Source organism: Bos mutus, chromosome 16 (genome assembly GCF_027580195.1).
Source record: "Bos mutus isolate GX-2022 chromosome 16, NWIPB_WYAK_1.1, whole genome shotgun sequence".
NCBI classification, from domain to species: domain Eukaryota; kingdom Metazoa; phylum Chordata; class Mammalia; order Artiodactyla; family Bovidae; genus Bos; species Bos mutus.
The window spans coordinates 66,596,270-66,621,945 of NC_091632.1; the positions used below are offsets into that span (position 1 = coordinate 66,596,270).

At 36.6% G+C, this 25,676-nt stretch overlaps 1 protein-coding gene across 1 annotated transcript in view; it reads left to right on the forward strand.

The window, feature by feature from the left end:
* USH2A (usherin) overlaps window positions 1-25,676 on the forward strand; it is a 928,983-nt gene that overhangs the window by 270,840 nt on the left and 632,467 nt on the right. Inside the window, exon 20 of the mRNA XM_014481290.2 lies at window positions 1,548-1,778. Within this exon, the coding sequence (XP_014336776.2) occupies window positions 1,548-1,778 (231 nt within the window). The remainder of the gene's footprint in view (window positions 1-1,547; window positions 1,779-25,676) is intronic.

Sequence of the window (25,676 nt, forward strand, 5' to 3'; positions counted from 1 at the left end):
GAATAAAAATATCACATAGTTCACAGTGGCAGAAGATGAACAAAATTGTTAATTATCTAAGTTGTTAAACTTTTTGCTCAGCGCACTTTCTTCTTTACTAAAAGTGAAAATAGAATCACAATTGTTTCTCTGTAAAAAGCTGGCCAAGCTTTCTAGAAAGTAACAAATGGTAATTGTTCTAAGTTGATTTAAGGTGAATTTGTTTTCTTGCTTTAAGGGTATTCATTTTTATTCACATCATTTTAATTCACATTTATTGAAACAAAGACTTTGTGCCTATACAAGGCTGTGTTAATACAAGTGTAAATCACAGTCCACAGCTTTAGTTTGGGTCCATAGTAAATAAGCTGGGTGATTATGACATGTGATTTTTTTCTTCACTTTCACCCCTCAAATCCAGCTGACACACTTACAGTGGATATGAATCTCATCGTACAGACTCTTTAAGAAAATAAAAATCAAAATGGGCCTTCATTTGCAACAACTCAGTTGTTAATCTGATCCATTTCCAGTAGGTTTTAAGGGAAGTCTTAAATCTATCCCTCTGAAGATTTGCCAGGAGGCTGCACAGAATTTCCAGTGTCCCTGAACCTCAGATCATGCCGTGGACCCAGCATGCGTGTGAGCATGGGGTACTGACTGCCCAAGGCTCAGGCTCCTGCTACTGGTCGTGTGGTCTCTTTAGGACCCTTGAGGCTGCCCGAAGTCTGTGGTGCCCAGAGAAGAGTTTACAACCCCCTGAGCTCTCAGGCTCATTTCTTCCACGTGGATGGTTTGTTTGGTTTTCAGAGCAGTTTTTGCTTATTTGTTTGTTTTAATTTAGACCAGTTTCTAAGCTTTAAAAAAATCAGAAAATTACGTAAAAAATGACTTTTTAAAAAACAAACTAAAAGATTTGGTGACATTGGTTCGTCATTCCCAAGTCATCCATTGGCTGGCATGAGTTGGTGACCATTTGTCCCCCACTTGGTTCTTCTCAGTCCCCACACTTTCTCTCATCTCCCTAACTAGCCCATTTCAAACATTTCCTTTGCCTGTTTGGCTTCTGTGGATTGCAGCCCTGACCTGATACCACATTAAGACGAGGGACACTGCCCTTTGTGATCAGTAGCCACTGGCTGGTAGTCACTGGCTACAGGATTCACAAGGGATCCTGTAGCTTCCACTCAGGCAGGGCAATTCTCTAGAAAATGGAGCAGCCATGAGCCACTAAAGACCAAGCACAGAAGATGAAGCACTGAAGCACCAGCTTGGGAAAGGGAATCTGGGTGGGGCAGCAATAGATTCTATAGTGTCTGTTAGGTAGCAAGAAAAAACTTTGCTTAATAAAACTTTGTTTAATATTTGTTAGTCATCTAAATTTTCTTTATTTGCCTTTAATACAAATTGTATCTTGAGTTTTCAGTTTCTAGAACCATAGAAATCCTTGAGACCATAATTGATTTAGAATATGCTGTACACAGATGCATGTGAACATATTTGTACGTAGCGGTGTCTAGAGATGGAAGCCAAGTCCTTGAAAGTAATAAGGGTTTTCTAAAATTTAGCACCAGCCCAACTGAGGCCGCCTCTGGTTGAAGGAATCAACAGCACAACCATGCATCTTAGGTGGCTGGCACCTGAAGAGCAGAATGGACCTTCTCCTGTGTATCAACTGGAAAGGAGAGAGCCATCCCTACCGGCTCCGAGGGCCATGGTGATGAAAGGGACTCGCTTCACAGGACATGGATATTATAAGTTCCCCAGCTCCACTCACCCAGTCAATACAGACTTCACGGGTAAGCGTGCTTGATGTCACTTTCCTTATGAGGCACTTAAGCCCCCAAAGTGTTTTCTATTATTCTAATATTCCTTTACAATGAGTTTTTACTATGCCTGTTTTTAGAGATGCTAATGTAGTCTTTTTATGCTTTAGCTTGATTGTGTCGACATACTTTTCTTTTTAGTATTCTGGGGGCGGGGGTGGAAAAGAGGGGTAAGTGGAGGAAAGAAAAGAAAGAAAACGATGTGGGAAGGCAGCCTTATTGGATCAAAGTATGTGCTGGACATGATTCTTGGATGCTATTTACCAGAATGTGTTCCTCAGAGTGGTCTCTTCCTTTGTGGAAAAGAGTTCTGTGGCAAATGAGTTTGAGAAATGCCCCATGCTATTGGAGATGCGTAGTACACATGGAGTTATTACAGTCTCTGAAAAGAAGTGTAAGAAATCTATTTAACTTTGTTTAACTAACTATTCCTAGTACATATTTGATGTAACTTTTTTAAAAAAGGTAACAACTGTTCATACCCTATGTTCTATTGAGAACATTATGGGAAAAAGTAATTTCAGGGAAAGCCTACCTTCTGTGGGTCAGAAGTAGAGTAAGGCCAGTGAAGCACACTATTTAAGGCACCAAAAACTCAGTTGTCCATGTAAATAATATTTTAATACAATATTTTTCAAATAAAAATCAGTGCAAAAACCCCCAGTAAAATATAAACATTTTCTTGTTTTTTTTCTATTTTCTTTTGTCAATTAATTTTTATTCTAGTATAGTTACTTTACAATGCTTTGTTTCTGCTGTACAGAAAAATGAATCAGCTATACATGTATATATATATATCCCCTCTTTTTTGGACTGCCATACAATTTAGGTCACTACAGACAACTGAGTAAAGTTCCCTGAGCTATACAGTAGGTTCTCATTAGTTATCCATTTTACACATAGTATCATAGTGTATATATGTCAATCCCAATCTCCCAATTCATCTAACACCAGATCCAACCCTCACTGTGTGAGCTAACCTCGTGTGTCTTGCTCAGTTCCTGATTTTACAGATATTATCGTCTGGAAGTCTTTCGCTTTATGAATTACAGTTTTTAGAAGCACTGTTTGACTGTAGGTATAGAAAATAGTAACTATTCATAATACACAGTTTACCATTATTTAAAGAATTTGAAAAGTGTATAATATATATGATTCTATAAATTCAGAATGATATTAATTTAACTCCTAAGAACCTAATTTTGGAGCAATAGCTAGACTTTCAAATATTGCATATGTTGAGGACAATGAAATGGAACTTGAGCTCTGAAACGTAGGTGGGGTGTCATTTTATTTTTACTTAAAGTTGTAAATAGTTTGCTTTTACATGAGGCTGGCTGCTGATGTGTGTTTGCAATGAATCATGATTATGTTCTAGCTGTGATATATTAAGATTAATATATTAAGAGTAACCACTGGCCTAGTACATCCAGCTCCTCCGTGAGTATTAGAAATTCAATCACCGAGCTCCCTGACAACACTCAACTTCTGCTTACTATTCATAAAAGTCAAAGAAAGGAATGAAAAGAAAACATAGGTATCTAGAAAAGAACCTGTGGGTAGAAAGTAAAAGACTTTCTCTCCGATGGAGCTGGAACTGCCTTCCCGGTCCAGCCTTTGGCTTGTGGTGTGTTTCTTCGAGGAATCAGCCTTCTTGCCATTCATCTGGGTAGCGCTGCGGCAGGCATGTCAGCTTGGATTTGCTAGCTAGCCAGCAGACAGATTTTCGATGGGATCACCTACTGCTGTTGCTGTGAAAGACAGAGTGGCCCATCCACCGTTAATAAATTTAGTCGTCTGCGCGGCCTCCCTTGCCGGCCTTAGACTCCGAGGTGCACGGGCTAGGGGCAGATGCAGCGTCTGGGAAGTTTTCCAAATTCCTCTTTAAAAAAGTTAGGTCATAAACACGGGCCTCACGAAGCAGGATCCTTCTGTCTGTAACAAAGCCTCCAGCTGCACAGAAAATGTGTTTGGAGTCCACATCATCTGAAGGACAAGGCAGGGAGATCACAGTTTTGGCTTGAACGACTCCCGGGAGCTTTGGTGATTCCTGGAGAGTAAGTAGTTCTCCTGCATTTAGGCACATTTTGGGGCCTCACGTGCTCCTTTGTATGAGCCGCGTGGCTTGCTTTGAAGGCTATGTTAACTTTGAAAGTAACCTGGTCTCCATCAAGTTATTTATTGGTTTGACACTTTGGCTTACCTGGCAGGTTTGGTTGGATACTTTTATTGAGTTGGGTCATGGTTTAACTAAATTTACCCAATCAATGAGCCAAGATAAGTTTACAAAAGTAACTTAATGGCTTTCCTTTAATTTGTATCTTCTTATGTAGAAAGGAATAGTTAGCATCACACATTTATTTTCCTTGTACATTCTGTCATTCATTCCCTCTACAACCATGGAAGATATTTCTGCCTTCCTGGATTATGAGGAAATGAGGCTCCAGTAACTGGGTCCCCCAAATTGCCACAGCTGCTGAACTGAAATGTGAATTTGGAGTCTTCTGGTTCAAAAGCTGGTACTTTGCCAGAGGGGGCGTGAGCACCCATAGACAGTTCTTTAGAGACAGAACAGAACAAGTATCTTTTTTTTTTTTTCAAGAACGTTCTCTGACTTGGGCACGTTACATGTGTTTTCATTGCTTATAGCACTTTATAGTGGCGATGGACAGGGAAGCCTGGCGTGCTGCAGTCCACGTGGTCGCAAAGAGTCAGACACGATTGACTGGTTGAACTGACTGATAGCCTTTTACAGATGAAGAAACAGGTTCCTCCAACGTGAATCCCAGAATGCAGGACAACAAGGTCAAGTTCTGAAAGTAGCAAATGAGGGTGGAAGGCGAAGTAGGTTTTACCCAACACTGCTAAACTTTTTGGATTTGTCTTTTGGTTTTTGGCTTTTCAAGTAATGTGCATGCTAAGTTGCTTCAGTCATGTCTGACTCTTAGCGACCCCACGGACTGTAGCTCACCAGGCTTTTCTGTCCATGGAATTCTCCAGGCAGGAACACTGGAGGAGGTTGCCATTTCTTACTCCAGGGGATTTTCCTGACCCAGGGATAGAATATGTGTCTCCTGCATTGGCAGGCAGATTCTTTACCACCAGCACCACCTGGGAAGCCCTTTCAAGTAACAAAAACATATAGTAGTATTGGCATTATATATTTACTTGTATCCCCAAAGATTTCTGGGAGTGAGATTATTTTTTCTATATCAATTAATTCTAGAGGGTTCCTAAAACTAGATTTTTCTAACACTGAAAAAATTACTTTAAATGTGCTGAAGTGCTCTGTGCCAAACAGTGCTTTCAACTCATGATCCTATAAATTTCATGCAATTTCTATATTCTGAGGAAAATTTAATAAGCAAATCCTGGACACCTCTAAGATGATGAATTATATTTAAAAAGTGAATAATTATAAGAAGAACTCAGATGTCTTTTATTTCGATTCAGTTCAAAATCTCAAACTCTAACTAAAAATGATTCCTGAAATATGAATGGAGATATGAAATAACTCAAACACAAATAGACAATGATGTGTATTTTTATACATATTTTATACAAGAAAAATGTGAGATTTCACCCATCAATAACAGGATTTGTAAATATACTCGCAACATATTTCATGGTCATAGCAATATGTTGAAAGTCTCAGTATAAATTTATCTTATTACTATAGTTCAAGAAATGAATCTTTCATATAACTCCCTCCTCTTCCATATATTTGCTTTAAATATTTTTACCTCAAATGGTGAATGAAAACAATTCAAATATTGATTCATATATTTGAATATATGTTTATGTTGCTCAATATAGAAATTATTAAGCTTAGTAATGTAAATGAACTCTGTCAAAGTCTACTTTGGGGTTGAAAAATGAACCAGATTAATCTTTTTTACAATCTGTCATTAGTCCTTTTCTTTTCTGATACAAATATTGTTTCAAAAGTCTAATTTTTAGGAAGGGTGTATTATCAGTCATTTGCATCATAGTATAAATACATCCCCCCCATTTCTTTACAATTAAGAATAAGGGATTGGGAGCAGACTAACAGATATGTTGCAAATCTAAGCCCCATTATTTATTAGTTAAATATAATTAGACAAACCACTTAATCATCTGTGTGCCTCTTTTTCCTTTTATTAAAATTGACATAATGCTACTTACAATACTGATATCAAGCAAGTAGGTTAGGATTAAATGGGATAGCTCATCCAATAAACTTTGCACACATAGATAAGTTTATAGTCATTCAATATTAGCTATCACCTATTACTCATTTAACAAATATTTATTAATACCTACTATGAGACAGATTTTATAAAATCTTCTGCAATTTGTAAAATCATTATTCTGTTAATTCATCTGCTGCTGCACATATGTTTGCCTAAATGTCATATCTGGGGCATGAATAATATGCAATTTCTATATTAAAATGTGATATTTAATGTGTTACTGAAAACAGTTAAATTAATCTACCTAGTGTTGAGACATTAGATAAACTACATTCATGTGGGTCTAGTCATGCTCATCTGTTAACCTGAGACTTGTACTGAATGGTCAGTTCCTTTAACTTCTAAAATTCCAAATCGATAAGCATAGGAAATTTAAGTAGCCTCAAAAATTCAAAATAGAATTTATTACTGAGGCAGCTGTGAGATTAAAAACACTTAGATTTAACTGTTTTGTTGTCATTCTTTCATATAATATATTCACAATTCGTTGTTGTTGTTTAGTCTCTCAATCGTGTCCTATTCTTTGTGACCCCATCGACTGCAGCATTCTAGGCTTCCCTGTCCTTCACTGTCTCCCAGAGTTTGCTCAAACTCGTGTCCATTGAGTTGAAGATGCCATCTAGTCATCTCTTCCTCTGTCATGCCCTTCTCCTCCTGCCCTCAATCTTTCTCAGCATCAGGGGCTTTTCCAGTGAGTTGGCTCTGCATCAGGAAGCCAAAGTATTGGAGTGTCAGCTTCAACATTAGTCCTTCTAATGAATACTCAGCATTGATTTCCTTCAGGATTGACTGGTTTGATCTCCTTGCAGTATAACGGATTCTTAAGAGGTTTGTTCTGCACCACAGTTGGAATGCATCAGTTCTTCAGCACTCAGTCTTCTTTATGATTCAACTCTCACATCTGTACATGGCTACTGGAAAAACCATATCTTTGACTAGATGAACATTTGTTGGCAAAATGATCTCTCTGTTTTGTAATATGCTGTCTGGGTTTGTCATATCTTTTCTTCCAAGGAGAAAGCTTCTTTTGAGTCCATGGCTGCAGTCACCATCCGCAGTGATTTTGGAGCCCAAGAAAATAAAGTCTGTCATTGTTTCTGTTGTGTTTCACCATCTGTTTGCCATGAAGTGATGGGACCAGATGCCATGATCTTAGTGTTTTGTATGTTGAGTTTTAAGCCAGCTTTTTCACTCTCCTCTTTCATCTTCATCAAAAGGCTCTTTAGTTCCTCTTTGCTGTCTGCCGTCACCATGATGTCATCTGCACATCTCAAGTTATTGATATTTCTCCTGGTAATCTTGAGTCCAGCTTGTGTTTCATCCAGTCCAGCATTTTGCATGATTTACTCTACATGTAAGTTAAATAAGCAGGGTGACAGTATACAGCCTTGACATACTCCTTTCCCAAATTTGAACCAGTTCGTTGTTCCATGTCTGGTTCTAACTGTTGCTTTTTGACCTGCGTATAGGTTTCTCAGGAGACAGGTAAGGTGGCCTGGTATTCCCCTCTCTTTAAGTATTTTCCACAGTTTTTTGTGATCCATACAGTTAAAGGTTTTAGCACAATGAAGTAGATGTTTTTCTGGAATTCCCTTGCTTTTTCTATGATTCAGTCCAGTTGAGTGTGACGTCAAGTGGGCCTTAGGATGCGAATAAAGCTAGTGGAGGTGATAGAATTCCAGCTGAGCTATTTCAAATCCTAAAAAGATGATGCTTTTAAAGTGATGCACTCAAGATGCCAGCAAATTTGGAAAACTCAGCAATGGCCTCAGGACTGGAAAAGGTTAGTTTTCGTTCCAATCCCAAAGAATGCTCGAACTACCACATTCACAATTTAGGATTAACATATTTTTGTTCTTTTTCTCTACTAATCCGAAGAATTTATGGGGCAAATTCTAGGAATAACTTGAGTGATATGGGGAAAATTGCTCAATATAAAATGGATATTCAAATCTTGGGTTATATCAGAGGGTTTAAAGAAGACCTAAGTTCCACATAATTTCATGATCATGATTTTAGAACTGGAAAATAGTGTGCACACTCATAATGAATTATTCCCCTGGTTGCATGGAGTTAATAGTACTTTGTCTTTGCAAAACAGTAACAGAGCAATTCTGGAGAAAAAAAAAATTTTTGCTTATTTTCAGGATTGCAGAGTAAATCCACTTACAAAAAGAATTTCACTAGTAATCCAAACGGAACCTGGTACAAATAGCAAACTACAATACTGCTCAGATTGGCATTCCAAAGGTGACCCTTTCTCTCCTTGTCACTTTTTTTTCCTATTAGTGAAAACAGGTCCATGATCATTTGGGGGAAGGTTTGACTATTGTAGTATCCAGATGCCAATCACACCCGCCTTTTAAACTGCCTTTACTGGTGACCCTGCCCAGAAATCAGGAACTGCCTTTGGGGAGATCTTTGTAGCAACCCACTGGGGAGATGAGCACACATGTGCACCTGGATGTAATTCCCTTTTATTTGTCTTCATGAAAAATGTGATTACTGATGTTGAATATCTTGCAGATGAGAACTCTGTACACTTTCTTCATAATAATGCTGTTCAAGGACACCAAATGATTGTCTTACAGTTTTGTCTCTTAGTATTTGCCTTCCCTAAAATGGCTGAACTAAATGCTTTGGGATCCAGAAATACACTTAATTACTGACTCATAAAGAGAGAAATGCAACCCCCAAATCAATATCTTTTAAAAGCATATATTTTATATTTTTGCTATATGATATTTATGTTTTATTATTCTTGTATTATTTTTAGTGAACTGAGACACTAAAACACCGCATTAAAGGAAAGCCGATTCTAAGCAGTTACAGTGAAGGTATAAGTAGGGCAAACTTCTTCAGATACACTAATTAGTAAAAGCATATTAATTCTGACCTTCAGTACCCTTGGTGTCCCACTATTTGTTTTCGTCTGTCTAGGAGCAAGTAGTTTTGCCAGAAAGTTCTAAAAAAAAAAGAAAGAAAACACTAAATAAAATGCCAAGTCTTTTCAAAGCATATTTAAACCACAAATTTATTTAAACTTTGACGTTAGATTTCAACCAAATCATTTGTTGAAAAGCAAATATATGCATCAACTATGTGGCCTACCAGTTTAACAAGCAGGCAATAATGATATAAAAAAATAAAGGCGAGAGTAAGAATGTAGAACTTGAGGGCAAAGTAAAGAAATGGAGCTCAAGCAATAATGAGAGTCCATGGGTGTTTCTGATGTGAATCAAGAGATGTGACTGTCTGCTGAGCTCATCTTTATTGACTGAGAGGGAAAAGGATGAAATGCATATTCTTAGAATAAAAGAAGTCAAACTAACCCATGATAACTAGAGATAGAGGTGACTATTTAAGATTGTTTTGTTTTATTACCTTTGGTAGAGAGGTAAGCCCTTAGAAATGCTTTCAGATAATATTGAAGGATGGGAGAAGACTGTTTTCTCTGTATTCATCATAAAGGCTGGCTTCAGAGGACTACATTTGTTTTAACCTTGCATTTTTAAGGTGATTAATTTTGAAGCACATTTCTGTAATGTTGCTTTGTGTTTGGAAAGTTAACAGTAGGTTGGTCTGCAAGTAAATTGTTTCACTTCAGAATTTCATCTCAGGTTTCATGAAACAATCATTTCACCAGGACGTTTTCCTCTCATCAAAATTTGTATACCTTTTTGGGGGGTTTGATTTTGCTGAGATGGTCAAAATGAATGAAATTGCAAACTTGCCTTTGCATGAAGAACCCTTCCTTTTCTGTAAACTTCTCTCAAATAAGTCTAGACCAGAGGGTTATGAAATTCTCCTCTAAAGGTCCAGACAGTGGTTTTGACCGTATGGGCCACGAGATCTCTGTCACAGCGTCTCAGTTCTGTCATGGTGGCATGAAAGCAGGCATCAACAGTATGTGAACAAAGAAGGGTAGCCATGTTCCAAAAAGATTTTCTTTACAAAAATGGGCAGCAGGCTGTTAGTTTGCCTATTCCTGGTGTAAAGTTTGCCTCTCCTTGGTTCTAAAAAAGATTAATACATAATTTCATAATTAATGAAGCATTTTTCTTTCTTCTGCCCTAATGCTGTTGCTGCTGCTAAGTTGCTTCACTCGTGTCCGACTCTGTGTGACCCCATAGACGGCAGCCCACCAGGCTCCCCCGTCCCTGGGATTCTCCAGGCAATAACACTGGAGTGGGTTGCCATTTCCTTCTCCAATGCATGAAAGTGAAAAAATAAAGTGAAGTCGCTCAGTCATGTCCGACTCCTAGCGACCCCACCAGGCAGCCCACCAGGCCCCTCCATCCATGGGGTTTTCCAGGCAAGAGTACTGGAGTGGGGTGCCATTGCCTTCTATGGCCCTAATGCTAGGAAGCCTAAAGATAAGTGGAAAGGAGCTCAGATAGAAGAAGTAAGAGTGAAAAACCAGCACAACAAAGTAGACAGTAATGCTTGATAATTTCAAATATATTGAAATAGCATCCTTTCTGCTCAACAGTCTTCGGTGGCCAGAAATCCAACCCAACATGGACCATGTCAATATAATAGAATAATCTTTTCCTTGCAGTAAACTATTTTTGTTAGCTGCTAATGCTCTGTTAACCAGCATAAAGCATCTGGTTTCCCCATCTCTTATATTACCAAATCAAGATGTGTTGTTGCCTGATATACTACTGTACATGTGTTCTCACACACTCATTCCTCATTCTCAAACACACACTTACCACCCCATTCCCAGGTTGCCTCAGTTCAGTTCAGTTCAGTTGCTCAGTTGTGTCCAACTCTGCGACCCCATGAACCACAGCACGCCAGGTCTCCCTGTCCATCACCAACTCCCGGAGTTCACTCAGACTCACGTCCATCGAGTCAGTGATGCCATCCAGCCATCTCATCCTCTGTTGTCCCCTTCTCCTCCTGCCCCCAATCCCTCCCAGCATCAGAGTCTTTTCCAATGAGTCAACTCTTGGCATGAGGTGGCCAAAGTATTGGAGTTTCAGCTTTAGCGTCGTTCCTTCCAAAGGACACCCAGGACTGATTTCCTTTAGGATGGACTGGTTGGATCTCCTTGCAGTCCAAGGGAATCTCAAGAGTCTTCTCCAACACCACAGTTCAAAAGAATCAATTCTTCAGTGCTCAGCTTTCTTCACAGTCCAACTCTCACATCCATACATGTCCACTGGAAAAACCATAGCCTTGACTAGACGGACCTTTGTTGGCAAAGTAATGTCTCTGCTTTTGAATATGCTATCTAGGTTGGTCATAACTTTCCTTCCAAGGAGTAAGCGTCTTTTAATTTCATGGCTGCAGTCACCATCTGCAGTGATTTTGGAGCCCCCCAAAATAAAGTCTGACACTGTTTCCACTGTTTCCTTATCTATTTCCCATGAAGTGATGGGACCAGATGCCATGATCTTTGTTTTCTGAATGTTGAGTTTTAAGCCAACTTTTTCTCTCTCCTCTTTCACCTTCATCAAGAGGCTTTTTAGTTCCTCTTCACTTTCTGCCATAGGTTGCCTAGTAGTCTCAAATTTACCTATAGTACTTAAATTGTCCAGTGTCTTTTTGTTTAATATGTTGGCCATTTTGGAATCTACTTTAAGGCTTCATTGTGAAAGAAAAAATATTTCTATCTCTTAATAACATTTAGCATCAATAAGAGAATAATTTTAGTTCTCTTTTCATCCAATTTAAATGGGTGGAAAGGAACTTACAGTGGAAAAAGAATCATAATGGTTAGCAGTGATAGCAAAACTAGTGTCTAGAAAGGTGATTGCTTTTGATTTAATAAAATGAATAATTTTGTATGTGTTTTCTCAGAATAAATTAAACATATTTAAAGATCTGTAGTTAAAACTATTTTATATCAGTTAGGATAAATGTAACATTCATAAAATATTGATTAACTTCCTAAGTCAGAAAGAGAAAGACAAATACTATATGAGATCACTTCTATGTGAAATCTAAAATATGACACAAATGAAAATTTATCTACAAAGCAGAAACAGACTCATAGACATAGGGAACAGATGTTTGGTTGCCAAGGGAGTGGGGATTGAGGGATCAGAAGTTTGGGGATAGCAAATGCAAACTATTGTATGAAGGATGGATAAACAAAAGGTCCTACTATATAGTATAGGGGACTATATTCAATATTCTGTGATAAAACATAATGGAAAAGAATATAAAAAAGAACGTGTCTATATGTTTATCTGAATCACTTTGCTGTACAGCAGAAAAAGTAACTCTGTAAATCCACTATACTGCAATTTAAAGTTTTTGGAAAAAAATACATATACATAGTTGTAGGTTAAAATATTTTTGGGGAAAAAAGATCGACTTCATTTTCAATCAGATAGAAAGAATTCCAGTAATATCATTGTCAAAATTCTGGATCTTTCAAAAGCTAAATTTTAGTGGTCTGAAGAAATGTTTACGAGAACATGCATGAAGAGTTTCACTGCAGTACAGAAATATCGAGTGATATTATGAAGAAGACGTTGAAGGAAGCTCACAAACATATCCCTCAGGTATTTGTTTTGAGATTCAAGAAAGGAAACTCAGTTCTGAACATTCTCTGGACTAAGGCACAGTTTCACTTTGGAGTTTCTTTGACTTTAAGTGCAACCTCACAAGAAAGGCAGGAGGAGGAAAAAGGGAGAAGATATACCTGCTTAGTCATTTGGGTGATAAGTCATCCTGGCAGTGGTGGCCATGTCATCCTCACAAATAAAATGGGTCATAGGAGAATGTGATAAATGAAAGATTAGGACTTGTGGAAGGCTTAAAAAGATGAATAATTTAATGCTTCTCCCATTAAACGGGGCAGAAAATGGAAAACAAATGTAGATGCCTCTTTCTTGGCTTCTCAGTCTCTTCATACCCAGCCCTCCCCCAGCCTCTTCCTTATTCTAGGTTTACCACTTTGTTTACCAAAGTGAATATAACTGGGTATCTGACACAGACACCTGGGAAGTGTCTTTGAACAGTGCTTCTCACTCCCTTCCTTATGGTCTGTTAATTTGTCCTCCACCAGCCATTATAACTCTGATATATTTCTTGGAAATATCCACTAGTCCTATAGCTACTTCCTCATCCAGGTCTATGTTGTGGGTTTCTAAGCCAAAACTTTGACTCCTTTACAGACTGTTTATTCAAATTAATCAGCTTGCTTATCATCCTCTTGCTTAAAACCTTTTATAAGTTTCTTAATAAGATGCCCCATGAACTCTCTTCTGCTTACTTTCTTACCATTCAGCTTCACCTCTTCGTATACTTCCTAGCTTACTCTCCAGGTCTGTGTCTATCTTTCAGTCTCAGCTACTTGAATATACCACACTCTCTTGGGGGCCTAGGTCTTTGAAGATATTGATACCTTTGCTTGAAATGCCTTCCTTTAGTAGCAAGCACTTCTTTTTCTTATTACCCGATTAATACCTTTGTTGTCGTTCAGTCACTCAGTCGTGCCCAGTTCTTTGCAACTCCATGGACTGCAGCATGCCTGCCTTCCCTCTCTTTCACAATCTACCTGAATTTACTCAAACTCAAGTCCTTTGAGTTAGTGATGCCATCCAACCATCTTATCCTCTGTCATCCCCTTCTCCTCCTGCCTTCAATCTTTCCCAGCATCAGTGTCTTTTCCAGTGAGTCAGCTGTTGGCATCCGGTGGCCAAAGTACTGGAACTTCAACTTCAGCATCAGTCCTTCCAATGAATACTCAGCATTGATTTCCCTTAGGATTGACTGTTTTGATCTCCTTTCAGTCCAAGGGACTCTCAAGAGTCTTCTCCAACACCACAGTTCGTAAACACCAATTATTTGGTGCACAATTTTCTTTATGATCCAACTCTCACATCCATACATGACTACTGGAAAAAACAGCTTTGACTATACAGCCTTTGCTGGCAAAGTCACGTTTCTGATTTTTAATATGCTGTCTAGGTTGGTCATAGCTTTTCTTCCAAGGAGCCAGATTCTTTTAATTTCATGGCTGCAGCCACTGTCCACAGTGATTTTGAAACCCAAGAAAATAAAGTCTGTCATTGTTTCCATTGTCTCCCCATCTATTTGCCATGAAGTGATGGGACCAGATACCATGATCTAGTTTTCTAGATGATGAGTTTTAAGCCAGCTTTTTCACTCTCCTCTTTCACCTTCATCCAGAGGCTCTTTAGTACCTCTTCACTTTATGCCATAAGGTTGGTATCATCTGCATATCTGAAATTATTTGTATTTCTGCCAGCAATCTTGATTCCAGCTTGTGCTTCATCCAGCCCTGCATTTCACATGATGTGCTCTGCATATAAGTTAAATAAGCAGGGTGACAATATACAGCCTTGACACACTCCTTTTCCAATTTTGGTCCAGTCTGTTGTTCCATATCTGCTTCTAACTGTTGCTTCTTGACCTGCATACAGGTTTCTCAGGAGACAGGTCAGGTGGTCTGGTATTCCCATCTCTTGAAGAATTTCCCACAGTTCGTTGTGATCCACACATTTTGTTGTGATCCTAAAGTCAAAGGTTTTAGCATAGTCAATGAAACAGAAGTAGATGTTTTTCTGGAATTATCTTGCTTTTTCTATGATCCAACGGACATTGGCAATTTGATATCTTATTCCTCTGCCTTTCCTAAATCCCAGCTTGAACATCTGGAAGCTCTCAGTTCTCATACTGTTGAAGCCTAGCTTGGAGAATTTTGAGTATTACTTTGCTAGCGTGTGAGATGAGTGCAGTTGTGCAGTAGTTTGAGCATTCTTTGGCATTGCCTTTCTTTGGAATTGCGCTGAAAACTGACCATTTCCTGTGGCCACTGCTGAGTTTTCCAAATTTGCTGGCATATTGAGTGCATCACTTTCACAGCATCATCTTTTAGGAATTGAGTTAGCTCAGCTGGAATTCCATCAACTCCATTAGCTTTGTTTGTAGTAATATTTCCCAAGGCCCACTTGACTTCACTTTCCAGGATGTCTGATTCTAGATGAGTGATCATACCTTCTTGGTTATCCAGGTTATTAAGATCATTTTTTAAATAAATCTTCTCTGTATTCTTACCACCTCTTCTTAATATCTTCTGCTTCTGTTAGGTCCATACCATTTCTGTCTTTTATGGTGCCCATTTTTGCATGAAATATTCCTTTGGTATCTTTAATTTTCTTGAAGAGATCTCTATTCTTTCCCATTCTATTGTTTTCCTCCATTTCCTTGCATTGCTCACTTAGGAAGGCTTTCTTATCTATCCTTGCTATTCTTTGGAACTCTGCATCAGATGGATATATCTTTCTTTTTCTCCTTTACCTTTAGCAGCTAGTTTTTTGTCCTTTGTCTTTTCTCAGCCAGTTGTAAGGCCTCCTCAGATCACATTTTTACTCTTTGTATTTCCTTTTCTTGGGGATGGTTTTGATCACCTTCTCCTGTACAATGTTATGAACCTCCATCCATAGTTCTTCAGGCACTCTATCAGATTTAATCCCTTGAATATATTTGTCACTTCCTCTGTATAATCATAAGGGATATTTAGGTCATACCTGAATGACCTAGTGGATTTTCTTACTTTCTTAAATTTAAGTCTCAAATTTGCAATAAGGATTTCACAGTCTGAGCCACAGTCAGCTCCTGGTCTTGTTTTTCCTGACTGTATAGAGCTTCTCCTTCTTTGGCTGCAAAGAATATAATCAGTCTGATTTTGGTATTCACCATCTGGTGACATCCATGTGTAGAGTCTTCTCTTGTGTTTTTGGAAGAGGATGTTTGGTATGATTAATTCCTACTGATCATTAAAATGTCAACTGAGCTGTTCCTTAAATTGTTTCCCCAAAGTTTCCCCTAATCCCATGCCAAAGCTAGATTAAGAACCTCTCCAATGTATGATCACAGAAACCAAGAGTCTTCATTTTAACATTCATCATACACCTTTACAATTTCTTGTTCACTTATCTATATCCCAAATAGACTGAAATTATGACCATTTTCTTCAGTTATAACATTTGTGCCTTGCACATCATAGGACCCAAACCAAATGTCCAATAATGTTGAATCAAGAATTAGCTAAATGAGTTGGATAGAAAATGAAAAGTCTATAAGAAAGGTTGCTTAGCTATAAGAATTACTTAATGATGAGATTTGCAGTACATTAGAACACATCACATAATGTTAAGAGCTACCTTTTTGGAAGTACTGACAGCTTAAAGTGATAACTCAATTTGTCTAGTCTCTATTGGCCCAAGATGTTTAAGAAAATATTTTTTAAACTATATAGTAGTAGAGGAAAAAAGAGATTCTTATTAATGATCCTTAATTGCTGGTGATGTTACTTCTCTGTTATTACAGCTAGAGTCATTTTCTGACCCACTGTATCTGTCACATGATATCATTAGAAATGGGATGTTACATATGTCTTAGACACAGGATCTCCTTAGGTTTATTAAATTTTGAGGTTAATGAATATTTTGACACTTTTACCTATACATATCATTAGGGCTTATTGTGATAGGGTTAGGATGGCAATCATAATAAACATATATAGTACAATAAAAAGCACTTTTAATCTTGGAAGTGCCTTATAAACAACAGTGATCCATGCTATGGATGGATTAACAGCATCAAATTGATTGAATTCTATTTCAAGGGCAGTGGTGGTATTAACATTGACATTCTTGTTCAGAAGGAATGCAGCAGTGGCAGGGGTAGAGTGCAGGTTCTGAAGTCAGATTCCCCAGATTTAAAATTTGGCTTCTCTACACCCTGGTGTTTAACTCTGCCTAGTCATTTCTCTACTCTCCAGCTCAGTTTCTTCATCTCTAAAGTGGGTTATTATAAGATTTCAATGCAGAAATCACCATAAAGGATTAGCACACAATATCATAATAGTCATTATTATATATGCATTTAATGGCTGGTGTTTTGGAATTCAGGATTTTGAACTGTGTGCTGTTATACTCATGCATGTACTTTATGTGCTTAAACCACATAAATCTTGATGATATTCTTCTTATAACCTCTGTCTACTCTCTGATTTTTCACTTCATGTTATTCAGTCTATGAAGTTCGATTTTTAAGTTGCCTTCCCTGTCTAGAGACTTAGATGTTTTATCTCTCATAACTGAATTGTGAATGATTACTTTACATTTTAACATATGCTTATAAATCGAAGTCTATTTCTTGTATTTTCCTCATTATCATGTTCCTTAAAAAAGAAGACACTTTCAATGTGTCAGTTTTCTCACCTATCAATCATTCCTTGGGCTTCCCTGGTGGCTCAACTGGTAAAGATTACACCTGCAATGCGGGAGACCTGAGTTCGATCCCTGGGTTGGGAAGATCCCCTGAAGAAAGGAACGACTACCTACTCCAGTATTCTGAACTGAAGAACTCCATAGACTGTATAGTCCATGGGGTCGCGAGAGTTGGACGCGACTGAGAGACTTTCACTTTAACAAATCGCTCCTTAATCTGTCACTTGTCTTTTTTTGCCCACTGCTTTCTTGTAAATGCTTCCTTCAAGATTATCAATAATTTTCAAAAGAAGGGCTATTTCTAATCCTCAACTGTGTGCCCCTAAATATTAATGTTGTCATTATACCCTTTTAAACATATAAATAAACTAAATATTTCTCACTAGACTTCTGCTTCTGTTTTCTGCAAATTTATTTTCAAACTTTTGACTCTGCTTTCTACCTCCACCTTTAAATGGAAGAGCTTGATCATTATTGGATGTACTGTGAATCTTTACCATTTTCCCAGTGGCTCAGATGGTAAAGAATCTGCCAGCAATGCAGGAGACCCGGGTTCAATCCCTGGGCTGTGAAGATCCCCTGGAGAAGGAACTGGCAACCCACTCGAGTATTCTTGCCTGGAAAGTCTCATGGACAGAGGAGCCTGGAGGGCTACAGTCCATGGGATTGTAAAGAGTCGGACAGGACAGAAGTGACTTAGCACAGATGCATGCCAAATGCTATGATTGGTGTTTTAGAAAGAATATTGGGTAAAAAAGACACAGCCCCTAACCTTAGGGAGCTTGGAAGCTTGCAGTGAAATCAGGCATCAAACGTGTAATGAAATAATTGCAAGGGATTCCTGACTCCAGCTGTGATGCATGTCAAAAAATCCTCCTGCTGATAAAAAATAAAAAGCTGGATAAAATTTCTTAATAATATGGTTGTATCAAGACAGTACTGTTTAACTAGGACTGCCAAGACTTGTGGGATCAAGTTAACAGAAATAAGAAAAACCATTTCAGTGAGCTTTTTATTTATCTTTTGTGTTTTCCTTCTATTTATTTTATCCTAACTGCTATATTGCATAGTCTTGGGTGTGGAGATGGAGGAAGCTTGGCTTGAAAGACAAAAAAATTAGAGTTCAGGGCCTACCAAGGAGGAAGGCCCCTGGTAAATATGTCAGATGTTCAGTTGAAATTCTAGCAATGGAAACAAATGAGAAATAGAGCAGTCATCCAAAAGCAGGAAGTAAACCCTCAACACATCTGAACTGCCGGTAGAGTAGAAGTTGTCTTTCTGCCAGAATAGTGTAAATATTTGTTGCAAGAAGACAGCATCAATAAGAGTCTACATTTCTAAAATACACAATGTTTGCTATTCAATGAAAAATTACCAGGAATACCGAAACTATAGGCCCTAATAAATGAAAAATTACAGATCCTCAAGTAATCTAGACATATTTGATATGTATATGCACATGCATAAAAGTTTGTATATGAAAATTATATATGTATAAAATAGCTATGATTAGTATTATAAATAAAATAAAAGATGCAGAATTCAAATGGAGAGTTGGAATATATGAGAATAGGAGTTCTAGAATTAAAATAATACCTAAATTCAAATCTCGGCAGAAAGAATTTCGACTCTCTCCCTGTTGGAGTAAATAATAGTAGACTAATCTTAAGCTATGAATGTTTGAATACATGTTTTAGTAAATAAAGGGAATAGTTAGAAATCAAGTATCTAAGCTTCTAACTCAGTGAGAAACCAGAAAAAGCAAATGGAAGCCCCCAAATTTGAAAGAAAGAAGTAGTAAAAATAAAAGCAAAAATTAATGAAATAGGAAAAGACAAAAATGTAAGGAAGAAAAGAAGACCAAAATATCTATATGGTTTACCACATTAACCTAATAAAGATGAAACCTTTTAAATTATCTCTATGGAGTCAATAAATACATTTGATAAAGTTCTCATCAAACTAAGAATGAAACATTTTTTTTATAAAAATATATTTTTAATAAAATATTACTAGTATAAAATATTGAATACTTTCTCCCAGATGTCAGGAATAGGACAAGGAATTCCACTATCACCACCTTTATTCAATATTATATTGGAAGTACTAGCCATAACAATGTAGCAAAAAAAAAAAAAAAGGACATTAAGAATGTTAAAGAAGTAAGCTATCTTTATTTGCATGCAGATATAATGACTGTATATAGAAGAATCAAGATAGTATATAAGCTATCCAGTTTAATAAGTACATATAGCAAGAATTCTGTGTAAAGATCACTATTCCTAAATCAAATGTTTCTATTGAACAACAAAAGGTAATCAGAAAAAGAAAAAAATTAGTGCCACTTATAATATCACCAAAACGTATAAAAGATTTAGAAACAAACCCGGTTTAAAAAAAATAATGCAAGACTTCTGCAATGAAACCTACAGGATGTTTCCTTGAAAAATTGAAGAAAACCTAAATAAATGATGAGATACTCATGTTCATGGATATGAAGACTTAATGCGATTAAATAGCAAATCTTTCTAATTTTATCTGTAGAATCCATGTAGTTCCAGGCAAAATCCCAGGATTTTGGGGAAATTGGCAACCTGACTCTAAAACGTATATGGAAAAGAAGAGGACTTAGAGTAGCCAAGGTTATACTGAAGAAAGACAAAGCTGGAGGATTTACACTATGACATATCAGGACTATTTATAAAGCTACAGTAGGTAAGGGAGTATAGTATTGGCATAAGCATAGACAAAAATAGACCGATATACTGCCACATAGATATCCAAAATAAATGCATATATATGTGTATCAAAATCATGTGCAAGGTTGTTCTTAGAAACTTTATATTCTTGATAAGCAAAAAATGTTAACAACTCACATTTCCTCCAACAAAATAATGGAAAATAAATTATAATATATTAATTCAATGAACTATGTATACCAGTAAGAATGAACCAAATATCGCATAACACAACAACATGAGTAAATTTCATAACCTATTACTGAGTGAAAGAGGCTCGAAACACAAGAACCTGGTAATCCATTTATATAAATTTCAAGAATTAGAAAATAAATCAGTGTGATGAAAGGAGATGGATAGTAACTGAACAAAAGCAAAATGGAAGCCTTCTAAGAGTCAGGAATTAGTCTGTGCCCATAAATATTCATAGCCCCTATTTTAGTGTCATCAAAACCTGGAAACAATACAAATATCCATCCATAGGTGAATGGATAAACAAACCGTGGTATATCCATACCGTGGGATACTACTCAACAATGGGAAGGAATCTGAATTTATATGTTGGTAAAGAAAGCAGGAGAATACTTAATTATAATTCCATTTATATAAAAAATTTTTAAATGCAAACTAATCTAGAGGAGATCAGTGGTGGCCTGGGGCTGAGGAAGAGGGGATGATGGAGATGTTCCATAGTACTTGTAGTAAGGGTTTCACAAGTATATATTTCTTATAACTTTTTTTCCTACATGGCCTGTCCCCACTAGTAAACATTAGTTTGCTGTCTATGTCCATGAGGCTGCTACTTTTTTTTTTTTATTATATTCACTAGTTTGTTAAATTTTTTAGATTCCACATATAAGTGATATCATACAGTATTTACTTTTTCTAACTTATTTCACTTAGCATAATGCCATCTAAGTCAACCATCTGTGTTGTTGCAGATAGCAAAATTTCATAATTTTTTATCCCTGAGTAGTATTCAGGTGCTTGTGTGTGTATATAATCTTTATTCACTCACCTGTTGATGAACATTGAGCTTGTTTCCGTATCTTGGCAATTGTAAGTAATGTCATTGTGGACATTGAGGTGCATATATCTTTTTGAATGATGTTTTTTTTTTTCCTTTTGGGTGTGTATCCAGGAGTGAAATTGCTGGGTTATATGGTAGTTCTATTTTTAGTTTTTTTTTTTTTTTTTCCCGCAAAACCTCTGTACTGTTTTCCACAGTGACTGTACCACCTCACATTCCTACAAACAGTATAGGAGGGTTCCCTTTCCTCTGTATCCTCACCGACTTTTGTTGTTTGTGTTCTTTTTAATTATGGGTGTTCTGACAGGTGCGAGGTGATTTCTCATTGTGGTTTTGATTTTCTCATAATTTATTGAACCATACCCTTTAAATAGATATTGTTTATTGTATATAAATTATACCTCGAAAATGGATAAAAGAAAAAGTTCTCCAGGTGATTCTTGCAACCTGTGATTTACATTGTGGTGGGAAAATGGCTTTAACTCTATTTAGAGAAAAATCAATCAATTTTTCTATTATTTAATGTCCTGGTCCTGAACTCCTTTAGATACGTGTGTGTGCGCTTAGATGATCAATTTTGTCTGACTTTTTGTGACCCCATGGACCATAGCCCACCAGACTCCTCTGTCCATGGAATTCTCCAGGCAAGAATATTGATGTGGGTTGCCATTTCCTTCAGATACAGACTTACACAAAGTACATACTTTAGATTTAAGCATGGCATTCCAAATTTAACTGAAAAAAAATGATATCTACTATGTTTATAAAGCACAGTAAAAATGAGATTTACTTAACTATGTTGGCAGCAAGAATCTATAATTTCAACAAAATAACTTGTTTTACTCTGTAGGATAGAATTTCTTTTAAATTTATTCATATTAGGACAAAAACTTCTATAGATAAAATGCTGTAGTTTGTCTGTTTTCAGGTATTTTTTCATAAAAAAGAATTTATCAGTAAAAATGTAAAATACACATTTGAATATGCAGTTGACCAATTTTTGCTGTGATGCTGTGGCACTTCTATATTTTTTATAGCTCACATAATTGGTGTTAATATGCTCTGTTATTAAGTTTAACTGAGAAAAATAGTTTACTTAAAACTGATTTTTTCTGCATACTGATATATTCAGTAGTCAAAAACACTAGAGAAATATAATTGAGGATTGCAAAATCAATCTGACAGTCACTTAGAACGTGTTGAGTGGGGGCAGCAAGCAACAGCCCGCATCTGATGCTGTTCTCTCCTTGTTTACTTCGTAAAACTGCAAATTAGAGTTTTAATTTACAGAACTGTTAATGCCTCATTAGAAACCTTAAGCAAGTATCCTGTTTTCAATTTTCTCTTTTTTTTTCTGTGTGTCCAATATGCAACATCATCTCCATTTTGTGTGCTCATGTAGGACAATATACTTAGGAATTCCCACCTAAACCACATATATGAGATGGAGGCTTTCTAAACACCACATCCCAGGCAAGGGCACTAGCAGTGGCTGGCTGTTGTTTTCCAAAGTGATTACTTTATCCATTTGCTTTGTTCTTGCTGATGTTGTGAATGTCTGTTAGATCTGAGACGCACTATTGGGCTATGAGGATGTAGCTGGAATTCAGTAGACTTGTTTCTTGCTCTCACAGCCCTTATGGGAAAACAAAGCCATTTGACTATTCTTAACCATTTCAATACTGCTTTTTTTCCCTGCCTAATAGTGTGCAATAGCCAAAACCAATCAGTAGCAATAATTTAAAATTCCTCAAATAGTGGACTAGAAATGAGCCAGCGCTGTTTACAGTAACCGAGATAGGAAAACAACTTAAATGTCTATCAACAGATGAATGAGTAAAGAAGATGTGGGGAGGTATGTGTGTGTGTGTCTGTTTGTGTGTGTGTATAATGGAATATTACTCAGCCATGAAAAAGAATGAAATAATGCCATTTTCAGCAACTTAGATGAACTAGAGATCGTCATACTAAGTGAAGTCAGACAGAAAAACAAAAGTATTCATCACTTATGTGTGGAAGCCAGAAAAAGAAAAATGATACAAATGAACTTACTTACAAAGCAGAAACAGACTCATAGACTTAGAGAAGGAATTTACTGTTACCAGGGGTGAAGGGTTGGGAGGAAGGATAAACTGGGAAGCCGGGATTGACATGTATATGCTGCTATATTTAGGATGTATAACTAGCAAGGACCTACAGTGTAGCATAGGGATCTCTGCTCAGTATTATGCAACATCCTTAATGGGAAAAGAATCTGAAAGAGGATAGATACATGAAAAACTGAAACACATTGTTGTACTTGTGAAACTATTATTAACACAACCTTGTTAATCAACTATTCTCCAATATAAAAAAAATAGATGTTAATATCAGTTAAAGTAAAAATAAAAGGGGGGGCAGGGAGCAGATTGACCTTAAAATGTCTGTGGTCACATTCTTTGAATCACAGACCCTTACTCCACTGATCAGTTAATTTAATTTTTTTTAATTTAAATTTATTTATTTTAATTGGATGATTTGGGTGATCAGTTAATTTTAGTTAGGACAAGAAAGAATGTTTGACCCAAGCAGGGCTGATCCAGGTCTCACAGGAATTTGAAATTGAAATCCAGAGGTAACCAGTCAGCCTTTCTTATCTTTTGAATAAAACTTGAAAATTAATTGAAACATATAAATTAATTGAGAAGCAGAAAGAGATGTACTGCTGCAGGGATGGGGAAAAAAGAGAGACAGAATTAAAGCATATGAACAGAAAGCAGCATAGAGAGAAGAGGAGAAATTCCTGAAGGCTTTCCCACTCTATGTCCAAGGATTTTCCCTAATCTGGGCTTTGTTCCTAGACTTGAATTTAGAACATACCATTATCTCTGGATAATAACTTTCTTTTTTCAAGAGAGCTTGAGTTTGAAAATGCAACCAGAGATTCTTAAAAAGAAGCCATCAACATGTAGATGGAAGTTAGAGCCATGAAAATGTGTTAAACGACTCAGGGTCAAGGATAAGCCTTGGGGGATGAAAGGCATTCAGGGATGGATAACCAAGAAAGATTAGCCAGATATGTAAGAGAATAAACTGCCTGAAAATCCAGTAAATGTTCATATATTAACAGTTATCAGTATAAAATGTTGCTAGGCTAAAAACTGAAACTGTTGGTTGGAGTTTATCATTTTTATATTTCTATGCCCTGCTACCTAGCTAAATTATTTTTTAAATTTATTTTATAACTTTTAGGCCCTTCCTGAAATTTGTAGTATAATGTAAATTTCCAAAACATAATTGATAACTAAACAATCATAATTGCTTAGGAAATCTTCTAAGATACATATTTGTTTTTGCCAATGAGAGTCTTTAAGTTTCATGAAAAGTGTTTGAATTATTTTGGCTCTGTATATCTTCAATGAAAATCCATACCAAAGATATGTTTGTCAACCATTAAAAAAATCTGCATTCCAGGAGACATCATTTATTCTGCAGTGGTTCTCATTCTATAAGAATCCCTTGCTCTTTCTTCTCCCCTGAAAGGGCTGTATTTAAACTATAGGTCATTTCTCATCTGAATAGCTAAGGAAGATTAACTACATTGTTACTGATGCACTTGATATTTTCTCACTGAACAACATTGTGGTAACAGATTCTTAGCCAGTCTGATCAGATAAAATGTTCATAATACTTACAGGATAAAGGGTATCATCACTACCACAGATTCCTTTAAATCCAAACTCCTCATCTGTATGAGATTACGTTTTTTTTTTTCTCATTTAGTAGTTCTTCCCAAAGAAAGTCTTGATAGAGCTATTTGTTTGTTTCCTGGCTTGTATTTTTGACAGTCAAAACAGTAGCAGATACAATAGAAGATGAAGGCTTTCTGCATGCTAGTCACTGACCTTGCCAAATCCTTTGATATTTTCTCTAGATTTGGTCCTGTGAAATCAAATATTAAGCAAGTTTGACAGTACAGTTAAATTCTGTAAGGTCTTCTATCATATTACATACAGTAATTGATTTTAAGTTAATTGGTCATTAGTTTCATGGTTTGTGTTTCTGGTTTTCTGGTGGACTTCCCAGAAAATTTCATGTAAATGAAGAGATGCTTTATGTAAATAAAATGCAGTAAAATCTTTTTTAACCCATTTTAATCTAATCGTGTTAAGTAATCCCAAGGAGTCAACTGCATATTTTCTACCCTTCAGTATGTTTCAGAAATGAAAAGATTATATTTTTCATCAAATCAAAAAATGTTTAAGTATTACCATTTATAGATAAAAGTATTGTTTATTGGCCCACTCCATGTTTATTAAATACCTAATATTTATGAAATGCCCTAGGTAATGTGACTAAAAGAAAGATCAGTAAGTTAATTTTAATAATTCTTGCCCTCAGGAGTTCTAATTTACACAATTTAACATCTTAGAAAAAGTAAAAAGTGTGATACTGTTATGAAAAATAAGGAAAAGAAGCAATTGCTACTCTGTGTTGTATTAGCAGAATTGCCTAGGATAAAATAAATAAGGCAATTATTGGGCTCCACTTGGCAATCCTTAGCCCTTGAGAGGAGTACCATGTTCCATTTGGGATAGCACACTTTTAAAAACATAGACACATTTGCCAGAGGTTTCAAAAGAGAGCAACAAAAAATGATGAAGGGA